The 23090-nt window shown below is 38.3% G+C and overlaps 1 protein-coding gene across 7 annotated transcripts in view; it reads right to left on the bottom strand.

Annotated features, from left to right (window-relative positions):
• FOXJ3 (forkhead box J3) overlaps positions 1-23090 on the bottom strand; it is a 152368-nt gene that overhangs the window by 87056 nt on the left and 42222 nt on the right. For all 7 annotated transcript variants that reach the window (XM_045476892.1, XM_045476893.1, XM_045476897.1 and 4 more), the window contains one exon: positions 13347-13671. In XM_045476892.1, coding sequence (XP_045332848.1) covers positions 13347-13671 — 325 coding nt within the window. The remainder of the gene's footprint in view (positions 1-13346; positions 13672-23090) is intronic.

The following is a 23090-nucleotide window of genomic DNA, read 5'->3' on the forward strand; positions in this document are numbered from 1 at the left end:
TGCTTTCATGAGTTTGAGCCCTGCATTAGGCTCTGCGCTAGCAGCACAGAGGCTGCTTAGGATTCTCTGTCTCCCTCTTTGCCCCTCTCCCACTTGCGCGGTCTCTCTCAGAATAAACTTAGAAAAAAAAAAAGTAAAACAACAACAACAGAATCAGGAGTCTAAATATCTCTATGCATAGAATACAATTTCAAGTAGAATAAGCTTTTTAACGTTTATTTATTTTTGGGACAGAGAGAGACAGAGCATGAACGGGGGAGGGGCAGAGAGAGAGGGAGACACAGAATCGGAAACAGGCTCCAGGCTCCGAGCCGTCAGCCCAGAGCCTGACGCGGGGCTCGAACTCACTGACCGCGAGATCGTGACCTGGCTGAAGTCGGACGCTTAACCGACTGCGCCACCCAGGCGCCCCTAGAATAAGCTTTTTAAATGAGCTTCAGATTTAAATCTTTCTGGGGGGTGCCTGGGTGGCTCAGTGGTTAAGTGTCCATCTTCAGCTCAGATTCAAGCCCTGCATCGGGCTCTGTGCTGACAGCTCAGAGCTTGGAGCCTGCTTCAGATTCTGGGTCTCCCTCTCTTTCTGCCCCTCCCCTGCTCATGCACATGTGCACACACACTCTCTCTCAAAAATAAACATTAAAAGAAAAAAATTGTTAACCTTTCCAATTTTCAAATTATCAACGCTGAAAAAAATTCCACTGTGCCATTACAAAATGAGTGTATAAATGCCAATTAGGTTCTTACTACAATAAGAAGATTACTACATGAGAAGACACTGGCTACAGAGGGCTAGCAAGAACACCTACATTCCTCAGTGCGGCAAGAAAGAATAACCATCTTGGATGACAGGAAAATGCACTTGAAGACCTGAAGAATCTGTGAAATAGGAAATCTTTTCATGAATAAGTAGGACTGTGCCATAATTTTTATAGAAAATAACCAAAGGCCATTTCTTTTTAATGAAATGCTCCAAATCCATTCCATAAATTTTGTTCCACAATGGCCAGGTATTTGCTAGAGAGGGACTCCAACTGCATTTAGCCACTACTTAGAATTTTAGGAGGCATATTTTGGCATAATGTCTATTTTATTTTTTAACATAAAATTCAGAACTCTAACAATAAGGCCTATATGAAAATTCCCCTCTCACAGGGTAATACTGGCATTAAAAAAGTTTTTAAAAGATGACCATAGAACATAAATTCAAGCCTATCTTATCAAAACATCAATTGAAAACTTATGAATGGGAGTTCCACCTCTGCTTGGGTAAGTGAAAATAAAACCCTATTTTTGAGCCACACTGGGGAGCTAAAGCTACAAGGCAGACCAACAAATTAAATTCCTGAAAAGGACAAGCCCAAAGAGAAAAGGGACAAGTTGTCTCACCTTTTGGCAGAGTATAGGAGAAAGAGGCAGCCACCATCCAAGCATGTAAGAAGCTAGCTAAAATTTGAAAGGCCAAGGGCTAGTGTGTCAGTTTAGAGTACCAAGGGCTCCAAATATAAGGGAAGTTCCCACTCACTCTTCAAGCTCTTCTCCATGGGCCTTTACTATATGCTCACAAAAAAAGAATGGGGATAGGAAAGGAGAACAAAGAAAGTCTCCCTAGTGGCATAGGCAGGAAGTAATAGCTCTAAGTGGAAAACAAAGTCCTACCACGTTTGACAGATTTCACAAAGCCAAAGCCTTAACTGTGAGGTAAGAACAGCAAAACTTCTCACAGGCCTCTGGCAAAGATAGCTTTTGAGAGAACAGAAACAAAAACCCTTCTCAAGACACAAGCAAAGATCTACCGCTGGCTGGTAGAGGAAAGATAGAAGCAAAAACACTTTTATCTCTGGGACAACTGTCAGAAACTACCTTGGGTCCAGGACCCTACATCAAAAGCAACTACAGATACAGGCTAGAATGAAGGAAAGAAACAGTGAAGAAGCCCCACCTAAGTCCAAGGGCCTGAGTAAGACTGAGGCTGAATCAAGAAAACAGAAGGGCGCCTGGCTGGCTCAGTGGGTAGAGCACGTGACTTGATCTTAAGGCCAGCAGATTAAGCCCCACATTGGGCACAGGTATTACAGAAAAGAAAAGAAAAGAGGAGAAAAGAAAAGAAGAGAAAAGAAAAGAAAAGAAAAGAAAAGAAAAGAAAAGAAAAGAAAAGAAAAGAAAAGAAAAGGAGAAGAAAAGAAAACGAGAAGAGAAGAGGAAAGAGACGAGAAGAGAAAAGAGACGAGACGAGACGAGACGGGAAGAGAAGAAAAGAGAAGCGACGCGATGCGACGAAACAAGACAGCGGAAATGCACAGCCTCTACCACAAGCCTAGCAGTGAATAACACACACTAACGACACATTGACAGAGGCGGCACAGGAGCATGGAGAGAGACCCCCATTTGTAGCAAGGTAGGCAGAGGCAACTAAAAGCTAAAGAGAAAGCAGGAAAACAGAAAATTCTACAGCACCCATGCCCCTCATTCCAAGCACAGGTAGTAAAACCCTACTGCTAGAGGAGGGCAAAATCTATGGTATACTGAAGGTAAAGATACCAACAACAAAACCCAAATCCAACTCAACTATTGACAAATCGATTCAATTTCCCATACAAATGGCCTGAGGAAAAAAAAAAAGAGTCTGTGCATCTACAAGTATAAATACCATTTATCTCAATCTCTACCACTCTTTTCTACACACATTATCTGGCATTCAAAAATTATACGACACATTAGAAATGTGGAAAAACAAACATACTGTCATGAGGTAAAATCATCAATACTCAAATGAAAGGTGTTAGAACTATCAGACAGGAAATTTAAAATAACTATGACTAATATGTTCAAGGACCAAGTAGAAAAAGTGGTAACGTGCATAAAGAAGTGGGAAATTTCGGGGTACCTGGGTGGCTCAGTCGGTTGGGCGGCCGACTTCGGCTCAGGTCAAGATCTCGCGGTCCGTGAGTTTGAGCCCCGCGTCGGGCTCTGTGCTGACAGCTCGGAGCCTGGAGCCTGTTTCAGATTCTGTGTCTCCCTCTCTCTGACCCTCCCCCGTTCATGCTCTGTCTCTCTCTGTCTCAAAAATAAATAAACGTTAAAAAAAAAATAAAATAAAAAAAAAGAAGTGGGAAATTTCTACAGAAATATGGAAATTGTAAGAGTCAAATGTAAAGGGGTGCCTTGCTGGTTCAGCTGGTACAGCATGTGACTCTTGATCTCAGTGTCATGAGTTCAAGCCCCACAGTAGGTATGGAGCCTACTCAAAAAAATAAAATACACACACACGTGTGTCTGTGTATATATTTATTTATTATATATTTATATATACATATGTGTGTGTGTGTGTGTGTGTGTGTATATCAAATGTAAATGATATGAATAAAAAAACATGATCAAAAATAAAGAATTCCCAAGATGGGTTCATCAGTAGACTGGACACAATCAGAGAAAGGCTCAGATATCCTGAGGATACATCAACAGAAATGATCCAAATTGACTCACACATGTACATAAAACTTACACACACAAGATATTTCAAGAACTATGGAATAATATATATATTGTGAGTCGTAGAAGGAGAAAAAAAAAAGTATGGGGCAGAAGAAAAATATGAAGAAGTAACAGCCAAGAATCCTCTGTAAGACATGTAGGACATCAAATCACAGATGCAAGAATTTCAGAGATCACCAAGAAGAAGAAATTAAAAATTCACACACATATATTCATTATAGATCAAAATGGTGAAAACCAAAATGAAGAGAATGTCTTGAAGGCAACAAGAGGAAAAAAATGGTGTACAGAGCAATAAAAATAAAAATCGTAGCAGAACTCTCAAAAACTATGCAAGTTAGGGGCACCTGGCTGGATCAGTCGGTTAAGCTTCCAACTTTGGCACAGGTCATGATCTCAGTGTTCGTGAGTTTGAGCCCTGTGTTGGGCTCTGTGTTGACAGCTCAGAGCCTGGAGCCTGCTTCAGATTCTGTGTGTCCCTCTCTCTCTGTCCTTCCCCTGCTCATGCTCGCTCTCTCAAAAATAAAGAAACATTAAAAAAAAAAAATTACAAAAAAAAACCCAAAACTATGCAAGTTAGAAGACAACAGAATAACATCTTTAAATACTAAAAGAAAAACTATTCATATGCAGTGAAAATATCCCTCAAAAATGAGGGCAAAATAAAGACTTCCAGACAAGAAAAAGCTGTAAGAATCTATTTTGAATAGTGCCAGAGGGCTGGTAATATTATCAGGAAGTCTTCAGGCAGAAGTATGATAACAAATAGAAACTTGGAACTCAAAAAGAAAGAGTTCCAGAAACTGTAAAAATGAAGGTAAATTTTAAAAACCCTTTTTCTTATTGGGTGCCTGGGTGGCTCAGTAAGTTAGATGTCCCCTTCTTGGTTTTGCATCAGGTCATGATCTCATGGTTTGTGAGCTTGAGCCCCACATCAGGCTCTGTGCTGACAGTGTGGAACCTGCTTGGGATTCTCTCTCTCTGCCCCTCCCCTGCTCATGTTCCCTCTCTCTCAAAATAAATAAACTTAAAAAAATAAATAAAAACACTTTTTCATATTTATAATACCTTTAAAATGTAACTGTCTAAAGAAAATGTAACAATTACATGGTTTATAACATGTGAAAGTAAAATGTACAATGATAGCACAAAAGATGGGTCAAAAGAATTAGAAATACAAGGTTTATAAAGTTCTTACACTATACATAAAATGGTATACTTGAAGGTAGGCTGTGATAAGATAAAGATGTATGTGGTAATAGCTAGAGCAGCCACTAAAACAAAATTTAGGAAAAGGTATAAGAAGTTCAACATGGGGGGAAAAAATCAAGATGGTCATGTTTTTTCTAAATGGCCAAAGAGGAAGAACACATCTCTACTTGAGGCTTCCTCCTCTACAGAAAGTTTAAATGTTGGAAATCATCAAGGCTCTGCTCTAAGTCCTTTTTTCATTTCTACATTTGCCGCCTACGAAAATATCATCTATAGTCACGGCTTCGATGACCATCTGTGACAATCTATCTAGACCTTAAAACTACACCTATTTCCTGAGTTCCTAACATATATTTTTAACAATCTACTGGACATCTCCAGAAACACCTAAAACTCGGAATATCTAAAATTAAACTCGATCTTTATCCCCAGTGTGATCTTCCAGTTTTCTCTTCTCAGGTTAAAAGCAGTTATTCACATAACAGCTCCAATCAGAAAGCTGTAAAACATCCTTAACTCTTCCTTCTTCCTCACCATCTAAAACAAATCTGTTACCAGATATTAAGTCTACCTTTGATCTACCTACTTTATTCCATCTCCACCATGCTCCTTCCTGAGGCAGTTATCTCTTCATAAGGTAAATTCAGTATTACTTAAAACTTTTCAATGACTTCCCACTGCACTTAGGATAAAATCCAAAATCCTTAACAAAGCTTCCAAAGGCCCTTCATGATCTGACCCCACCTCCCTACCTTGCTGTCCATACTCATCCTCTCCAATGTTCTTTCTCACTACTAGGCTTTCCATTTGTTGCTCCCCCTGCAAAGATGACTGTCCTTGGTATTACCCCATCCCCTTCACTTAAATGACTCTACTCAACTTTCAATTCATTCTTGACTTAAACATCAGTTCTTTTTTTTTTTTTAAGTAGGCTTCACACCCAGTGTGGGGCCCAACGCAGGGCTTGAACTCACGGCCCTGAGATCAAGAGTTGGACACTTAATCAACTGAGTCACCCAGGAGTCCCAACATTAGTTCTTTAGGGAAGTCCTTTCTGACTTTTCTTGACAAGTTAGCTCTCATTATAATAAACTTATCACCCTGGATTTCTCATCACACTTGTAATTATTTGTTTAATGTCTTCTTCCTATATACTGCATCCTATACCAAAATGTAAGTAGGCTCCATAAGGGTGGGAACCTTGTCTATCAACTCACAACCTAGAATATAATGCTTTTCATATGGTAATCCCAAATCTGTTGAAAACAATACCAAAAGCATATTGAGAAAGTAAAAATACCCAGAGAGATACCAAAGCCAAGACAAGAATATAGACACACACAATTAAGAAAAGAGATTACTGGGGGACCTGGTGGCTCAGTCAGTTTGATATCGTAGTTCATGAGTTCAAGCCCCACATCGGGCTCTGTGCTGGAGCCTGAAGCCAGCTTTGGATTTGATGTCTCCCTCTCTCTCTGCCCCTCCCCCACTCATTCTCTCTCTCTCCCTCTCCCTCTCTCAAAAATAAATAAAACATTTTTTAAAATTAAAAAAAAAAGAGATTATTTCATAAAACCTGGGCAGACCTTACCTCTAACAATCACAAGAAAAGAAGTTGGGAGAGTAGAGAGGTAGATATAATTTAAATGGTCTAAGTTAATGTGGAGAAAAATGGCCCAGGTTAAACAATTAACCAAGGCATATTGCTTGGGTTTGAAAATCCAAGCCCCAAGCGTGGTTTCTCAAAAGTACTATCTACCTGCACTAGAATTAAGATGAATTTTAATGCAGATTCCTAGGCTCCATCCAAGATGACTAATTCAAAATCTCTGGAGTTGTGACCCAGGAATCTAAAATTTAAAAACATTAAAAAAAAAAAAAAATTTAAGTTTATTTATTTTGAAGGGGGAAGGGGGAGGGAGAGGAATCCTAAGCAGGCTGCTGTCAGCACAGAGCCCTACGTGGGGCTCCAACTGACAAACCATGAGATCATGAACTGAGCCCAAATCAAGAGTGGGACACTTAACCAACTAAGCCACCCAGGTGCCCCTAAATTTTAAAAACATTCAGGGCGCCTGGGTGGCTCAGTTCGTTAGGCGTCCAACTTTGCCTAAGGTCACATCTCACGTTTGCGAGTTCAAGCCCCTCATGGGGCTCTGCTGAGAGCTGGGAGGCTGGAGAGATTGCTTCAGATTCTGTGTCTCCCTCTCTCTCTGCCCCTCCCCTGCTTGCACTCTACTCTGTCTCTCTCTCTCTCAAAAGTAAACATTAAAAAAAATTTTTTTTAAACATTCTAAGTGATTTTTACTTTAAACTTGAGTTTAAATGGGAACCTCCAATTCAAATTAACTACTACACTCCTACCTGTATCTTTTTTTCCCCCACTGTGAGAATCTTGGTTCCCCCACAACATCAATATATGTACTCATTTTTTCTACCCTACCATGCACATAAAATAGTTTCAGAATTGTTCCCAACTTCCCAACTTCTTTTCTCGGGGTTACTGGAGGTAGAGACAGCCTCTAGTGAAAAACCACTAGACAAATCCATTAAGTAAAGGTCATAATTTCTTTGCAATTCTTTTCAACCTTAGTATGTATCCCATGAAAATAATAGAATGCTCTTTAAGTTTTTTGAATTTTTTGTGTGTGATTATTTTATCCATTTGATATGATGTACAGCTTATTTGTTTCTGCTCATATTCATTTCCAAGGTTTCCTTTTTCCATCCTGTTTGATTATATGTAATATTTTTTAGATGTGTAAAACACTTACATGGCTTAGAACTAAATAAAAAGATATACTTGAAGTCTTATTCTTGTCTATATCCCTTCTACCTGAGTTCCATCCATCCTCCATGGTTAACTATGTTCACTACATTTCTAGTTTATTATTCCTAAATTTCTTTTTGTAACAATAAGCAAATATGTATTTTTCTCCCCCACACACACATAAAAAGTAGCACAATATACCCCCACATATATATAACATTCTTTTGTATTTTTCTTTCTGTACCCTAAACTCCAGTAAGTTAATAGGCTAATTTTCTTTAGTAAAGTGAATAGCACAAAAATTTTAATTCCTTTTCCTCTAGTTCAGATTACATAATTATTCCATTATAGAAACCTAAAGAGTGTTTTTTAAATTCTTCTGGAATATTCAAAGAGTTATTTTTTTTTAATGTTTATTTATTTTTGAGAGGGAGAAAGAGACAGAGCATGGGGGGGGGGGGGCGGAAGGAGGGGCAGAGAGAGAGGGAGACACAGAATCTGAAACAGGTTCCAGGCTCTGAGCTGTCAGCACGGAGCCCGACGAGGGGCTCAAACTCACAAACCGCGAGATCATGACCTGAGCCAAAGTTGGACACTTAATCCACTGAGCCACCCAGGTGTCCCAAAGAGTTATTTTTAATATTGTAATCTCCCTTCAATACTCTGGCATAACTGAAAAGGAATTTTACCTAAATATTAAAATTTTATTTTAATTCTTTTAAATGACCATGGCAACATTTGTCCTCTGGGTGATAGAAGAAATAGTGAGCAGCACACTGTAGGAGTGTGCAAAACAAATCTAAGGACAGCAAACTGTAAAATATGAAAACAGAAATAGGACCTGAGAAAAGGAGAAGATAAACCAGTTTCCATTTGTCTCCATTTGCAATGTTTACTTACACTATTTCTGTGTTTACAAAAATAAAATTAGAAGCAATCATGACAAGTTCTAAGCACCTAAAGCTAGGTGGAAAAGACTTTTTTAAAAGAATAATCACGAGGGATGCCTGGATGGCTCAGTCTGTTAAGCATCTGACTTGGGCTCAGGTTATGACCTCATGGTTCATGAGGTTGAGCCCCACGTCAGGCTCTACACTGGCAATGCAGAGCCTGCTTGAGATTCTTTCTCCCTCCCTCTCTCTCTCTCTCTCTCTCTCTCTCTCTCTCTGTCCCTCCCTGCTCATGTCTTCTCTCTCAAAATAAATAAATAAATAACTTTAAAAAATAAAAAAATTAAAGAATAATCATGAGCTGGCAATCTCTGAAAGTATTAAAGGTCTGCCTAAAGCGAGAGACTAGAACAGATAATCTCTCTAGTTCTAAGAGCAACATCATCCTCCACCTTCCCATTTCTCCCGTTCCCCCTTCTTTCCTCGTTATATCTAAATTGTATCTTCCAGTTGAAACTGTAACAGTTACCTCCAAACCAGTTTCAGAATATGACTTGGGCTGGCCAGCAGCATGGAATTCAGCAGACTGGATCTGGCACTCTCAGGTGGACTTACACTTTAGTTGAAGCTGAGGTCAGACAAGTAAATGCAGTATGTAACTGATCTCCATGTACTATTCACTACCAAATTTGGACCAAGCTCTTCAGCTTGGCATTCATATATTCATGGAATCTCTGCATTCTGGCTCCATCCCAATTCTTATTGGTCCCTCCCAAGAACCCCTGTAACCAACTGTTTCCTAAGAGTGTTTTTTATTTAAAAAAACAAACAAAAAAAACCTAAATCTTACTCTTCTTCAAAACAGAGCTCAATTACACTTCCTCAATACTTTTCTACTGATTCACCCTTCCTGTATTCTCATAACACTTACTTAGTCTTTTTGCCACTCACTTTAGAACCTCATCACACTTCCTATAAGCTCTTCTAAATTTTCACAGCACTTATTAGTTTCACCCCTCATTTAACACTCTTTTGCTAAGTCACATATACAGTAGTTATTATTATGGCTTACACACAGTAGGTGTGCCCAATTAGTCAATTCATCATAGCACGGCACTCTATTACAGAGCTGTTTACATACCATCATAATTCCTTGTTTATATATATCTCCCTTATCCATTAAAGATTATAAGCTTCCTTAAGGGCCCTGTGCTATGTTTCTTAGTACTGCCAAAGCCCAACATACTGCTCATAAGAGTATGTAAATAAATCCTTTTCAAATTTAATGAATGAAAGACTAAATTAGCTGAAAACAAGAGGATATGATCTAGAATAGTGATTGGAAATTTGTAGTCCATAAACTGAACTCACTCAACAGACTCATGTTTGGCCTGCACAGTATTTAAGAAAACGAGAATTAACAACATTTAGAAATTGGGAAACTGCACACAAAATCCAGATTTCTGGGAAAAAATTGTTAAGATCTGACATATGCCCTAAAAACCACAAGTGCCTGCTCCACATTAGACATGCACTCCTCAGGCATCTTTTTTGCTTTGCTCATTTATGTCACCTCTCTGGTCCCTGCAAGCATATAAGTTTACAACCAGTGATATAGACCCATGAATCTCTGGTGGGCTTTCTAAGGCACTTATTCAAATTTGGGGCATTTCTACTCCCTACCTACTGTGTTTTTCCAATGCTAAACAAGTTTATCAAAATCTGCTAGCCTTCCCTCATCCTCAATCTTGATAAAAGGACTCTACTGTATAGTAGTGCCTAGTAGTAAAGCCAGAAAACACAGCTTAGATAGATCACTACTACTTGGTTAGAATGACTTTTTTCTTTTTGATTCATGGATCAAATTTTATTATGTATTTCCTCCACTGAAATATTCTGTAAGAATAGACTCTTATTCAAATTATACGATTTACAATCACTTCTCATACCGAGTCAGCCAGTTAAGAGACAGTTCATCCTGGCAAATTAAATTCAATAAACATTTATACATTGTTTGCAAAATTATAGGCCCTGCACAATGGTTAAGGCATGAGATTTGGTACCTCCAAATCTACCAAGTCTGGTACCAAATATTGGCTCCTCTCTTCTACAGCTGAGAAACTCTATAAAGTTACTTCTTCTCTAAGCCTTAGTTGCCTTACTTTTCAAATTTGGACAGTAACGGTACTTATTTCCTAATACTGTGGTGTGACTTAAAAAGACAAAGATGTAAGAAGGCACTCTGGCATGTAGTGCCTGACACACAGAAAATAATAAAAGAAGATATCATTTAAGTACTTGAGTACAGAAATAAAAACTAATGAAACAAAATATTTAAACAAAATTCTCTAAATCTATGATACTGTCATTAATCAAGCATACGGAAACACAAGAGATTAGTTCTATAGGGAGAGAGGTAACATATGAGCCAAAAGAACAAATAGGATAACGCCAACTAGAAAAAAAGGCAGAAGGGAGAAAGTCTAAGGACACGTAAGAGACAAACAAAAGCAAGAAAAAAAAAAAATCACAGTTTTTATTTCCAGGGACAGCTAGTAGGTTGGAATAGGCAAAAAAAAAAAAAAAAAAAAAAAAGATACATGCGAAGGAACTTGAGACCCTTGATTGTCTAGCATGGTACACAGTACAATGCATAAATTAGTAAATGCCTTTAATAAATCTAGTCAAACAAAAAAGACAAAAGTGTTGAGACAGGAAGGCTTAAGAAAAAAAAAGAGTAACTACCACCTAAAGCTCTATAAACTCCCTTTTTTCCACATGCACATACACACATACACAACACACGACTGGGTAATTCCCATATAGGAAAATAAACATAACGTGTGCAGGCACAAAAATAAGTTGAATTATTTGTTGCAGAACATAAATTAGGTAGGAAACCAACGTGACGGTCCATCAAAAAGCTCAGATGAGGAACCAGGGCTTCTTAAAGAACTGGTTAATTTTAGGGCTAAACAGGAATGATACAAGATGAGCCTGGAACATCTTGTGGTGCCAGGAAGTTAAGAAGTGCTAAACAAAATAATAGGGCCATGTCAAAAGGGCACAGGAGCCAACTTGCAAGACCCCTGATGGCCAAACCTGCAACAATTTGAATAACAAATAATGACAGCACAAAGAATAAATGCCCATGAGTGCACACTATGCAAATAAATGATTAAGTAAATAAAAGGGGAATAAAGGACAAACCTTCCATACAGAAGAGTCCCAATTAGGGGCGCCTGGGTGGCTCAGTCGGTTGGGCATCTGACTTCGGCTCGGGTCATGATCTCACAGCTTGTTAGCTCGAGCCCTGCATCAGGCTCTGTGCTGACAGCTCGGAGCCTGGAGCCTGCTTCGGATTCAGTGTCTCCCTCTCTCTCCCTCTCTCTCTCTCTGCCCCTCCCCCCACTCACACTCTGTGTCTCTCTCTCAAAAAATAAATAAGCATTAAAAAAATTTTAAAAAGGAGAGCCTGGGTGGCTCAGTCAGTTAAGCAGCCGACTTTGGCTCAGGTCATGATCTTGTGGTCCGTAAGTTCGAGCCCTGCATCGGGCTCTGTGCTGACAGCTTGGAGCCTAGAGCCTGCTTCAAATTCTGTGTCTCCCTCTCTCTCTGTCCCTTCCCCATTCACACTATCTCTGTTTTTCAAAAATGAATACATGTTAAAAAAAATTTTTTTAATTAAAAAAAGAAGAAGAATCCCAATTAATATAGAGAAGGAATGAACGAAAAGAAAAAAATCACTAGAAAATAATAAATACTGCTATAGTTATGATCTACCAATGAATGTTAAAATTAGCAAAAGCCTAAGAAACAGGGTACTTACTTGTATGCCCTCTAAGTAGCTCCCCAAAACATTTTATAACTTACAAAGTGATAAATAGTAATTTAATGCAGAAACCTGAAAGACATCACCTTTACCAAAGAACCAAGATTAACATTACCTTGTTATAAGACAGACATACTAACAGCAAGTACCTCTTGATATGACATATAGAGAAGGGCACATCATCTCTGCATTATCCTTCCCCAAAATGCATTACCTCATTCTAATCATGAGAAAACATCAGACATATCCATACTATAAAACATACCATCCAATACCATTCTACCAAACATTTCCACAAAATACCTGACAAGGACACTTCAAAAGTATCAAGGTCATAAAAGACAAGTCTAAAGAACTGTTACAGATTAGAGGAGACTAAGAAGACATGACAACTAAACATAATGGAGGATCCTGGATTAGATCCTGAATTGAATCCTGTAATATAAATGGACATTAGGAGAGAAACTGATCTGAATGAAGCCTTGGAAGTTAACAGTACTATTTAGTCAAAAGTATTGTACTAACCTTAATTTCTCAGCTTTTATCACTGTACTATGTTTATATAGGTTATTAACATAGAGCAAGTGAATGAAGAACACATGGGAACCCTTTCTACTATTTATGTAACTCTTCCATAAATTTAAAATTCTTTCAAGATAAAAAGTTGAGGTCAAACTTTCACTCTTCGCAGATGACATGATACTCTATATGGAAAACCCAAAAGATTCTACCAAAAAACTGCTAGAACGGATTCATAAAGATAAAAAGTTAAAAAGAAAAAAAAAAAAACAAAACCATAGATGATGAAAACAATACTAGTTGTAATACTTTTTTTTTTTTAAACCATAAACTCACTATCAACTTACCTGAACCATAGGTATTGTTTTCCAGTGAATGCTACATTATCTCTGGTCTTACTTTATGCTGTCAGTCTTGTAACATAATAAAACTCTAACAAATTGATACTCTACCAAAAATAAAGTTATTCACTTAATAAAAAAACATTTAATTTCCCTTTCTGACATCCTAAAAATGACTACTAATCAGAATTTTTTTAATTATATAAGCCTCTACAAAGCTTTATCTTTAATAGAAGCCAATATTGTTACTGTTCACAGCATAAAAATAATAATTTAAATAAAATCCTTACCTTCCAACCACTGCCAGCCTCTCTATAATATGGGAAGTTATCACAAATCCACTGGTAAATCTCACTTAGAGTCATTTTCTTTTTGGGTGAACTATTAATTGCAAATGTAATGAGGCTGGCATAACTGTATGGAGGTTTCCCATCTTTGTGCTGTTGGACTTCTTCCTGGTCCAGTGTTGTATTTGGGTCAAGGAGGGCATTCTTCTTGGAAATTCCTGTTCCATGTGCATTTTGTGTAGCATCAGATTTTTGGATGGCTGCTCTCATGGTGAGCTGTGGTAACCAGTCCATAGATGTTAGGCTGCTCTCCAGTTCAGATGTCATCCTGAAGGTAAATAGACTCCTTAGTCAATATCAAGGAAAGAACCCCTGCTTCTCAAAATATCCAATATTCACAAATCTAGGAGTTCCAAAGTGAGGGAAAGCCTGAGTTAAATCTGGAGGAAAAAGATTGAGTATGTTAATGACCAAACCAAATATTTAAGGGATCAATATTTCCAATCTTTTCTCTTAATTTTTTCCTCTCCAAAACACAACCAATTTGGTTTTAAAATGTTTAAAATACAGAACAATACATACACACAAAGTGATTCCAATGCCAATGTTTCTAAAAGACTGTCACTTTAAATAGGGCAACAGGATCAGAGTATGAAAAATAACTCTGCAGTCCAGCTCTTTACTCACCAACACCACAGGTCCTTTAAAAACTTAAGATTGTACATCTGGCATTTCTTTTACACAAATTTTAGGGAAGTCACACAAACAAAAGAATACCCAAAGTAGAGGTCAGAGAAGTAACCGAGAAATAGGCACAGGAATTTCCAAGGAGGAAAGAAGGTAGAATTGAGCAGGTGGGAGGTAGGAAAAGCAAGCAGGATACACAAGAATAGTAAGTAGACAAGCTAGCTGGGGGAGCTGATAGAAAAGAGGAATGCAAACTCAAGGACACTGATGAACAAGAGAAAAGAGAATATGCAGTACCCAGGCAGTTAAAAAAAGCAAAACAAAACAAAAAACAAAGTCAAGGAACAAGATTAAGAATACTAAAGATCTGGGAGTATAGGATAGGAGAGATTAAATCATATAAATGGAGGGGCGCCTGGGTGGCGCAGTCGGTTAAGCATCCGACTTCAGCCAGGTCACGATCTCGCGGTCCGTGAGTTCGAGCCCCGCGTCAGGCTCTGGGCTGATGGCTCAGAGCCTGGAGCCTGTTTCCGATTCTGTGTCTCCCTCTCTCTCTGCCCCTCCCCCGTTCATGCTCTGTCTCTCTCTGTCCCCCAAAAAAAAATAAACGATGAAAAAAAAAATTTAAAAAAAAAAATCATATAAATGGATAGCAAGAAGCATTAAAAGCTCAGGACAGGCTAATGCAAACATCCAATGATCTGGATTCTATAATGCGTTTCTCTCCAAGGCTAAAAAATGCAGGCCATTATCATCCAAAGAAAGAAACAAGAAAAAATCTACCAGGTCAACACATATTGTGGAGAAGGGAGAAAGCTGCTCCAAAAATTGAAGATAAAAATATAGAAACAAAGCCTGACACTTCACACTGGAATTTCTAACTTTCAACGGAGAATACAAACCTCTCTACCATACCATCAAAGAAACAGGAATAATGACCCTGACAATAGAGAATTAATGAAAGACTTCTAAGTGATATCAAAATAATGAGGGGGGGCGGGGGGAGAGACAAGAAACTTGAAGTACCTCAGCCAAAAGAAACAATTTGTGGTAAATAAAATCCAATACAGGCCCTTATCCCAAATGGAATATGTGGTTAGGATATGAACTTCTGGGAAGCAATACAGAATTGATAAAGAACATAGCCTCTCAAGTCAGATCAGAGTTCAAGTACTGATTCCACTAGTTATTAGCTGTGGGAAATGAAAATGTTAATATCTCTAAACTCCAGCTTTCTCTTTGGTAAAATGAAATAATAGTTCCTACAGTTAAAATACTACTTTGAGAATTAAATGTGGTAGCATTTGGGGCGCCTGGGTGGCGCAGTCGGTTAAGCGTCCGACTTCAGCCAGGTCACGATCTCGCGGTCAGTGAGTTCGAGCCCCGCGTCAGGCTCTGGGCTGACGGCTCGGAGCCTGGAGCCTGTTTCCGATTCTGTGTCTCCCTCTCTCTCTGCCCCTCCCCCGTTCATGCTCTGTCTCTCTCTGTCCCAAAAATAAATAAACGTTGAAAAAAAAATAAATGTGGTAGCATTTACACAGAAGAAACATCCATCATGTGTTAGTTAATAATATTACTCTAGGATTATCTGGCAAGGCAATGCACTATAAAGTAAACCAGATTAGGCAACAACAATTATAAATCAAAAAACAGCCATGAGGATTCTATCTGCATTGTAGTAGAGTCCTATTACCTTGCTCTTCAGAGATTTTGAACCATCGTTTTACCTTTTTCATTTCCTCAAATTCCCTCCATCTCTACTCTACACATTCCTCTGATATCTAAACCTTAAATTCCTCTACACAGCACCTTCAGAGATGTAAAACAAAAACAAAAACCTTACCATCCTGCTCTATACTCTCAGCATTATATGAAATGCTTTTTTCCCAGCATGAAATAGGTTATGGGAACTTATGGAATAAGACAACAAGATAACTCAGACATCACAGATTGTCTAATGAGTGGGCAAAGTACCCTAGATCTCAAGTTAAAGACTTGCCCCCATTCACAAAGGTAGTTAACAGTAGAACTGAAACCAGAGCCCAGGTCTCCTCATTTCAATCCAGTAGCTTTTCTACCATACCTCATCTGTAAAGTGAGCGTAACAGTACCTACCTCACCTGATGTAAAGTACTGAGAACAGTGACTGGCAAGCAGTAAGTATTCAATAAATGTTAGCTACTGGTGGTGGTGGTGATGATGCTAATAGTAGTTGCTGCTGTTATTATTATTCACATTTCATTGATAAACACCGGCAATTATTATGCCATGCTGTCATCCTATTTGCCTCAATTAAGGCTCCACTGAGTAGCTTTATTTTGTTCAAATTCCCAAAGGAGCCAGTCACATATATATTCAAAGTTACTATAAATGTACATTCCAAATTGGAATATAACTGATATTGCAGATACCCCATTCAGAACCATCTTTAATTTCTGCTTCCTTCCCCCAGTGCCACTGAAAGTTTGAGTCTCAGTAATATAAACATGTAATCAGTAGGTACTTAATACATGTTATAACAGTTAACAAGAATTTATAATTACACATGTACAAGACCGTTAGAGTAAAATTTTGTGTACACACACACACACACACACACACACACGAAGTATGATAAAATTTCTGGAAAACTGTAGTCCAATTAGGAAGGTCAAACATAAGAATTGAAAAAGAAAGCAAGGCTGAGCTCTGGGTGCAGTTAATAGTACAAAAAAGGGAGAGGACAACATGGACCACAGACTTCAGAGGTAGAGAAGAAAGAACTTGGGCTAAGATTTGAAGAAAGTTAAGACCTAAACAAACTAGAAAGAAAATGGTTCCTAGTCAGCAAAAACACCATGAATAAGAATCTTTCCATTGTTGTACTTATCTTCATATGGTTCTGCTAAATCAAACGTGAAGTACACTATAAAATATCTTAAACTAAAAAAAAAATTATAATGTCGTTTATTCTTGAGAGAGAAAGCATGAGTGGGGGAGGGACAGAGAGAGAAAGGGACAGAAGATCTGAGAGCAGCAAGCCCGATGTGGGGCTCAAACTCACAAACTACAAGATCATGACCAGAGCCGAAGTTGGGATGCTCAACCGAGTTACCCAGGTGCCCCTCAAATTTAAACTCTGAAAAAGTGCGGCTTCTGTTTGCAATTTATTAAATTTTATATATTCTTAGCAGTAAGGTAAAAACTGCTTCCATTGTTGATGCATCATCTGGCTGTGGCCATGGTCCTCCATTAAACGCTAAAGCACACACAAAAAAATGACCATTAAATTTGGCCAGATCATCAGTAACTTTAGAAAGAAACCTTTTAATGGAATGGTGATGACAGAAGTCCACTTGTATAAAAGAACAGATGGTGACAGAACAACAGCACGGGAGGCTCTGAGGAATCTGGTTATGGAAGTCTGGTTAAGAAATGTCAGGCCCTCATTACCTCACCTCATTCCAAGAGCTTCCTAGCTGGCCTCCTAGACTCTAATTTCTTACCACCCCTCTCTGCTAATCACCTCCAGAGTCCAAGCATACCATCTAAGAGAAATCTCTGAACACTGTTTTCATGTCATCATGCCCAAAGACTTTCAGTGGTTTCCTTTCTCCTATTAAACTACAGGTACTTTAGTTTTTATTAATTCTTTTCTAAATTCCTGGAGCAACTATAACCTCAATTTGGTATTTACCATGCTGTTTCATATGTTTAACTGCATCATATGCTTAAGCTTTCTACCCTCACTCTCTCTTCCTCCACCTCCACATTGAGGACAGTAACCACACAACTAATACTTCAGATGCTACTTAACACCATGCCAGGTACATGTTATCTGAAAAACACAGTACTTGGATAAAGAACATTCGTTTCTGGAATGTCTTTTCCTTCTAATACTGCCTAGCTGGCTTCTACTTTTTCTTCAAGACTCAGCCCAAACACCTCCCTCTCCAGACAGCCTAGTCAATCCATTCTTCTTATCTTCCATTTCCTAAATTAAACTAGATCCTGCTCCCATAGAATACAAATATCTCTATCCCAGGATTTATACAAGATTATAATGATCTTTATCCACCTCTCCAGAGACCATGAGGTCCTTAGAAGAAGAAACTTTCTTCTTTTCTCTCTCTGTCCAAAGCCTGGGAACATAACGGGTAAAGGGTCAATAAAAGATGGTTAAATGACTGAAATAGTGACTATCCAATGAAGGTGTGGGTGTGGTTCTTCCCAAACAAGTGAGACCATACACTTTTACAAGCTAAAAGGAAGAGATGGGGGTGGGGGGTGGGGGGGAGACACAATAGCACAAGGTAAGGATATCACAAGATTGAAGTCCTTTATGAACTGGAAAAAAAAAAAAAAGTAGGACTCAGACTGACAAGTAGCACTACACAGGAACAGAGACAGTTTTAGAAGAGCAGGGAAAAATGGGGAGATGGAAGCAAAGACAAAAAGATAGTGTTACTTATGGGAGAAAGCAGGGCATGAAAACTCACGTCTGAAATTTTTCAATCTATGATATTACTTAAAAAAAGTTCCATAAGAAATCTTTTCTGCATAAAATGAAAATGTAAAACAGCATCAAAATACAACTCAGGGTTGCCTGGGTGGCTCAGTCGGTTAAGCATTGGACTTCAGCTCATGATCTTGCAGTTCTGGAGTTGGAGTCCCGCATTGGACTCTGTGCTGACAGCTCAGATCCTGGAGCCTGCTCCACACTGTGTCTCCCTCTCTCTCTCTGCCCCTCCCCCGCTTGCACTGTCTCTCTTTCTCTCCAAAAATAATAAAGATTTAAAAAATAGTTTTTTAAAGATATGACAACTCAACATTAAGTCATGAAATGGGGGCAGGGGAGAGGGTTCTAATCCCTCTTTTTGAAACACCGCCACTGATATGATACCAAATAAGCTTGCTAGCTACTTTAGCACATTGCTTGGCCTCCCTCTGCAACTTCCCTAACTCCCAAGAAGTAACCAAGGATTACTCAGGTAAGTTTTCAAGTTTTCAACAGTATCAAAAAGGGGGGAAGTGGGTAGAGATATTGCTGGCTTCCTAAATAAAGGTAAGAAGAAAACACCAAGGAAAATAAAATAAGAACAATGAGGATAATGATGTCGTGATCTAGATATTCCTGAATCCTTGCACTCTTCCTAGCATTTGGCATTTCATCTTAAAAGACTTAAGAAAAATCGTAACAAAGATTTACTCATAAGAAAAACTGAGCAAGTGAAAACTCAAAAGAAATCCTTGTAATAAACGCAGGAGTACTTCTAGTCACATGCATTTCAAGGTGTGTATATGTATATGTATATGTATATATTTTTTTAAATATATAACTCCTGTTACAGCATCTTAGCACCTAAGACAACTGGAAGCAAGGTCTATGGCAGAAAACTACTAACCGCCACCCAACATCTGTTTTTACCTTCTTCCTTAGGAATACAACCTTTCATTCTGGATGGCATTGTACCTCTTACCGTTCCTCCTCTCTGAAATGTGGACACAGTAGCTACTGCTCCAGAAGTCAGCTTGGATCACAAGGTGATCTTTGAAAATGGAAGCCACACACTGAGGATATGAGAGCAGAGAGAAGAAATCTGGGTCCTTGATTTTTTTGTGAAGCAATTGTGAAGCTGCCATCTGAGCCCTGAACTGCCTACCTTCCAGACTTCTGTTTGAAACTACTACAAAAAGATATCTATCAGCAGATGAATTCAATTATTAACAAACATGAAATTTGGGACATGAAGTGGGGTGATACAAATAATAGAAACTAAAATAAGATACTCTTAAAGCAGGAGTTGATGAGGCAAACAATAACTCTGATATTGCAGGCTGGAAAGCTAGTGACCTTATTAAAGAATGAAAAGGATTTGGTCAAATTTGGTCATCTACAGAAGTTAGAAAGCAAACCATATACCAAATGAAGCTAGAGCAAGGAGAGAAATACAGGAAAATTTTAGAATGCTCGCATGTGTTGGCTCCCTCCGGTCACTTAGAACAAAGTTGTAAGAGAAATAAAATAAATTTCGATTAGAGTTGCAAGCAGAGATGGAGAAAATGAAGATTTGCTAAGGGAGGTAACTCCCTATGGCCTGCAATTTAAACTAACACTCCCATAATTTAAAGCTTTGCATAGCTGAAAAAACACCAACTGTTTCTGAAGAAGCAAAGTGAAGTAATTGAATGGTAGCTGCAAAACTGCAGCCTTGGCAATACAGAAGACTGGTGCCTTGCCACACAAAAGCAATGATGTAAGGGTGTTGTCTTTCCACCCACGATTTCCACCCACGATTTCCACCACTGTTTCAAATGGCCTCATCAGAACCATCATTTCTTCAGAACCCAGAAGAGGTCAATGAACCTGAACGGGGGAAAAATATTCTTCATTTCCACTAACTTGTGACTGAAATTTAGCATCCCCTTGAATTATGAAGTCAGACAACAAATCATAGTAGCATTAACAGTACTTGTGACTTCTGCCACCAATAAAAATAACAAATATATTCCTATCACATGCAAATGTTGCAGAATCTCAACTATTAAAGTCAACTACTTTAAAATTACGCTACTGTATTAGACTTGCCACTAGATCTTTTATTTCAAGTGTTAAAAGCACAGATATTATGACGTTTTCAAGTTAATATTTTGCCAACCATATTTCAACAGAATCAGTTTCCTGTATAATCCTAAGTATTTTATTTTGTGAATTTTGAGACATTATTCTGAAACAGATCCACAGGTTTCACCAGACTGTTAAAGAGGTTCCATAGCACCAAAACAAGATTGGAAATTCCTGGGGTAAATGGAGCACAAAGGGCACAGTCTTCACACTGAAAAACTGTCTTGGCAGATACTTTAGATCAAAACGGCAAAAAGTCTACAAAGTATTTTAAAATAACTGTATGGAGGGTAGGGGGAGAGAAAGAGACTAGACACAAAAGCTCTTATGTTTCCAAAATAATACCCAAGCCCATCAACAAGAAGTGAGCTATAAAAGCTGCACATTTACCAGAAAGGGCATCTTCAATAATATCCATCTCAGATGTGGCCATGGAAGATAATGGACAAGGTAGGATCTTTCATAGGGCACAGGGGACAATGGAGGCCCTATCAAAGAGCAAAATCAACAAATTTATTACACTGTCAGGGAGTCACTGTCATTCTTACCCAGTAAGATTTTATAATGCATTAATGACTGTTGAGTGTTACCTGTTATCCTCTTTTCTGAATAAGTTTTTATTGCTGTTATCCTTACTCCTTCTCCACAACTATGTATTAGGTAGAATACAGACAACTCATCTTTTGTTTATAGATCTTTGAACCACAAGAAGCCACACCAGGATCTAATGAAAGAGACTGCAGCTATAGAGCTTGGATCTTGAGCTAATTATAGTAACTGGATGAAACGCTGGGTTATCTCCCTTGGGAAAAGAGCAAGTAAGTTAAAGATACAGGAGGAAGAGTACATATGAATATTTATGTACTCACAGGGGCAGATTTGTAGTGGAAACCTAAAAAGAAATAAAATAATCTAATATAAATTGACTTTACATTCTATAACCATATGACAAGAAATTAATTTTTTTAAGTTTATTTATTTATTTTGAGAGAGAGCAAGCACAAGAGAGTCGGGGGCGGAGGGGGCACTGGGGGACAGAGAATCTCAAGCAGGCTCCATATGCCAGCACAGCAAACCATGAGATCATGACCTGAGCCGAAATTAAGAGTCAGATGCTTAACCGACTGAGCCACCCAGACTCCCTGACATAAAATTAAATTTTAACTTACAAATGAAATAATAATTTATTTCCAAGCAAAAGTAGCTGGTGTTACTTTAGTTTTCATATACCAGCAAAATCAAAGTTTCTACTCTTAGTTCAATTTCAGCAAAGTGGAAAAGATAAGACTTAGTGATTAAGAACACAGGTTCTTGAGCAAGTCTGCTTGGATTAGATTCCAAACTCTCCCACTTTCAGCTATGTGACCTTACACAAGTAAATTAACCTCTTTATGCCTCAGTTCCCTCATCTGTAAGATGAGGATAAAAATAGTACCAAACCCAAAGGATTGCTGTGAGGATTAGATGAGTTAACACACACAAAGCACGAAGAATACTTTCAAAGAGGGGCACGTGGGTGGCTCAGAGCTTCACGGTGGGCTCTGTGCTAACTGTTGCGGAGCCTGGCTGGAATTCTCTCTCTCCCTCTCTCTCTCTCTGCCCCTCTCCTGCTCTCATTTTCTCTCAAAATATATAAACTTAAAAAAGAATAGTTTCTAACTTATAATCAATAAGCACTCGATAAATGTCCACACTCGATTTTTATGATCAAATTCATACTCTTCAGGATTTTCTAAATTTTAATTTTTTTTTTAGATTTTATTTTATTTTAATCTCTACACCCAACATGGGACTCAAACTCAAGACCCCAAGATCAAGAGTCACACTAACTAAGCTAGCCAGGTGCTCCAGAATTTTCTAAATTTTAAATGGTTATCACTCTTACTCAGTGGTTTTAGACTTACATGCCCTAAATGACACAACAATCATTTAGCAACCTCAATGGAAATGAGCCCCTCATTCATACACTAAAGTGACCCAGAAAGGATTACATTTAAAATTTTTGTTTGTAGACTGTATATGAGAATTGAGAACATACTTTTCCCCATAAAATAAGGTGATAAGATGACTCCTGCAGCAGCCCACAAAATCCTACTTATTCCATAAAGGAATTCTAGGTCGACAGTTCTTAGAGTATAAAAGCCCCAGTTGGACATCTTGCAGCAGAGAGAAAAAGGAGTTACCCAGGGGAAAAAAAAAAAAAGAAGATTTACCATTTTCCTGGTGCAGGACCAGCTTGTTCCTGACAAAATTTCAATATGGTTTATATATGGCATACTTCTAACTACCTTCTATACCTTGGATCTCCCATCTCATATGTCCTAAGTCTCTAATACTGGCCCCCAAGGTTGGTGTTATAAACTCCAAAATTAATTACTTGTTCTTCTTTTCTAGTAAAAACTCCCATCTTTTCAAAACAGTGATCTCTGCTCCATTTAGGAGAAAAATGGACAGCA

The sequence above is a fragment of the Leopardus geoffroyi genome, chromosome C1, assembly GCF_018350155.1.
Source record: "Leopardus geoffroyi isolate Oge1 chromosome C1, O.geoffroyi_Oge1_pat1.0, whole genome shotgun sequence".
NCBI classification, from domain to species: Eukaryota; Metazoa; Chordata; class Mammalia; order Carnivora; family Felidae; genus Leopardus; species Leopardus geoffroyi.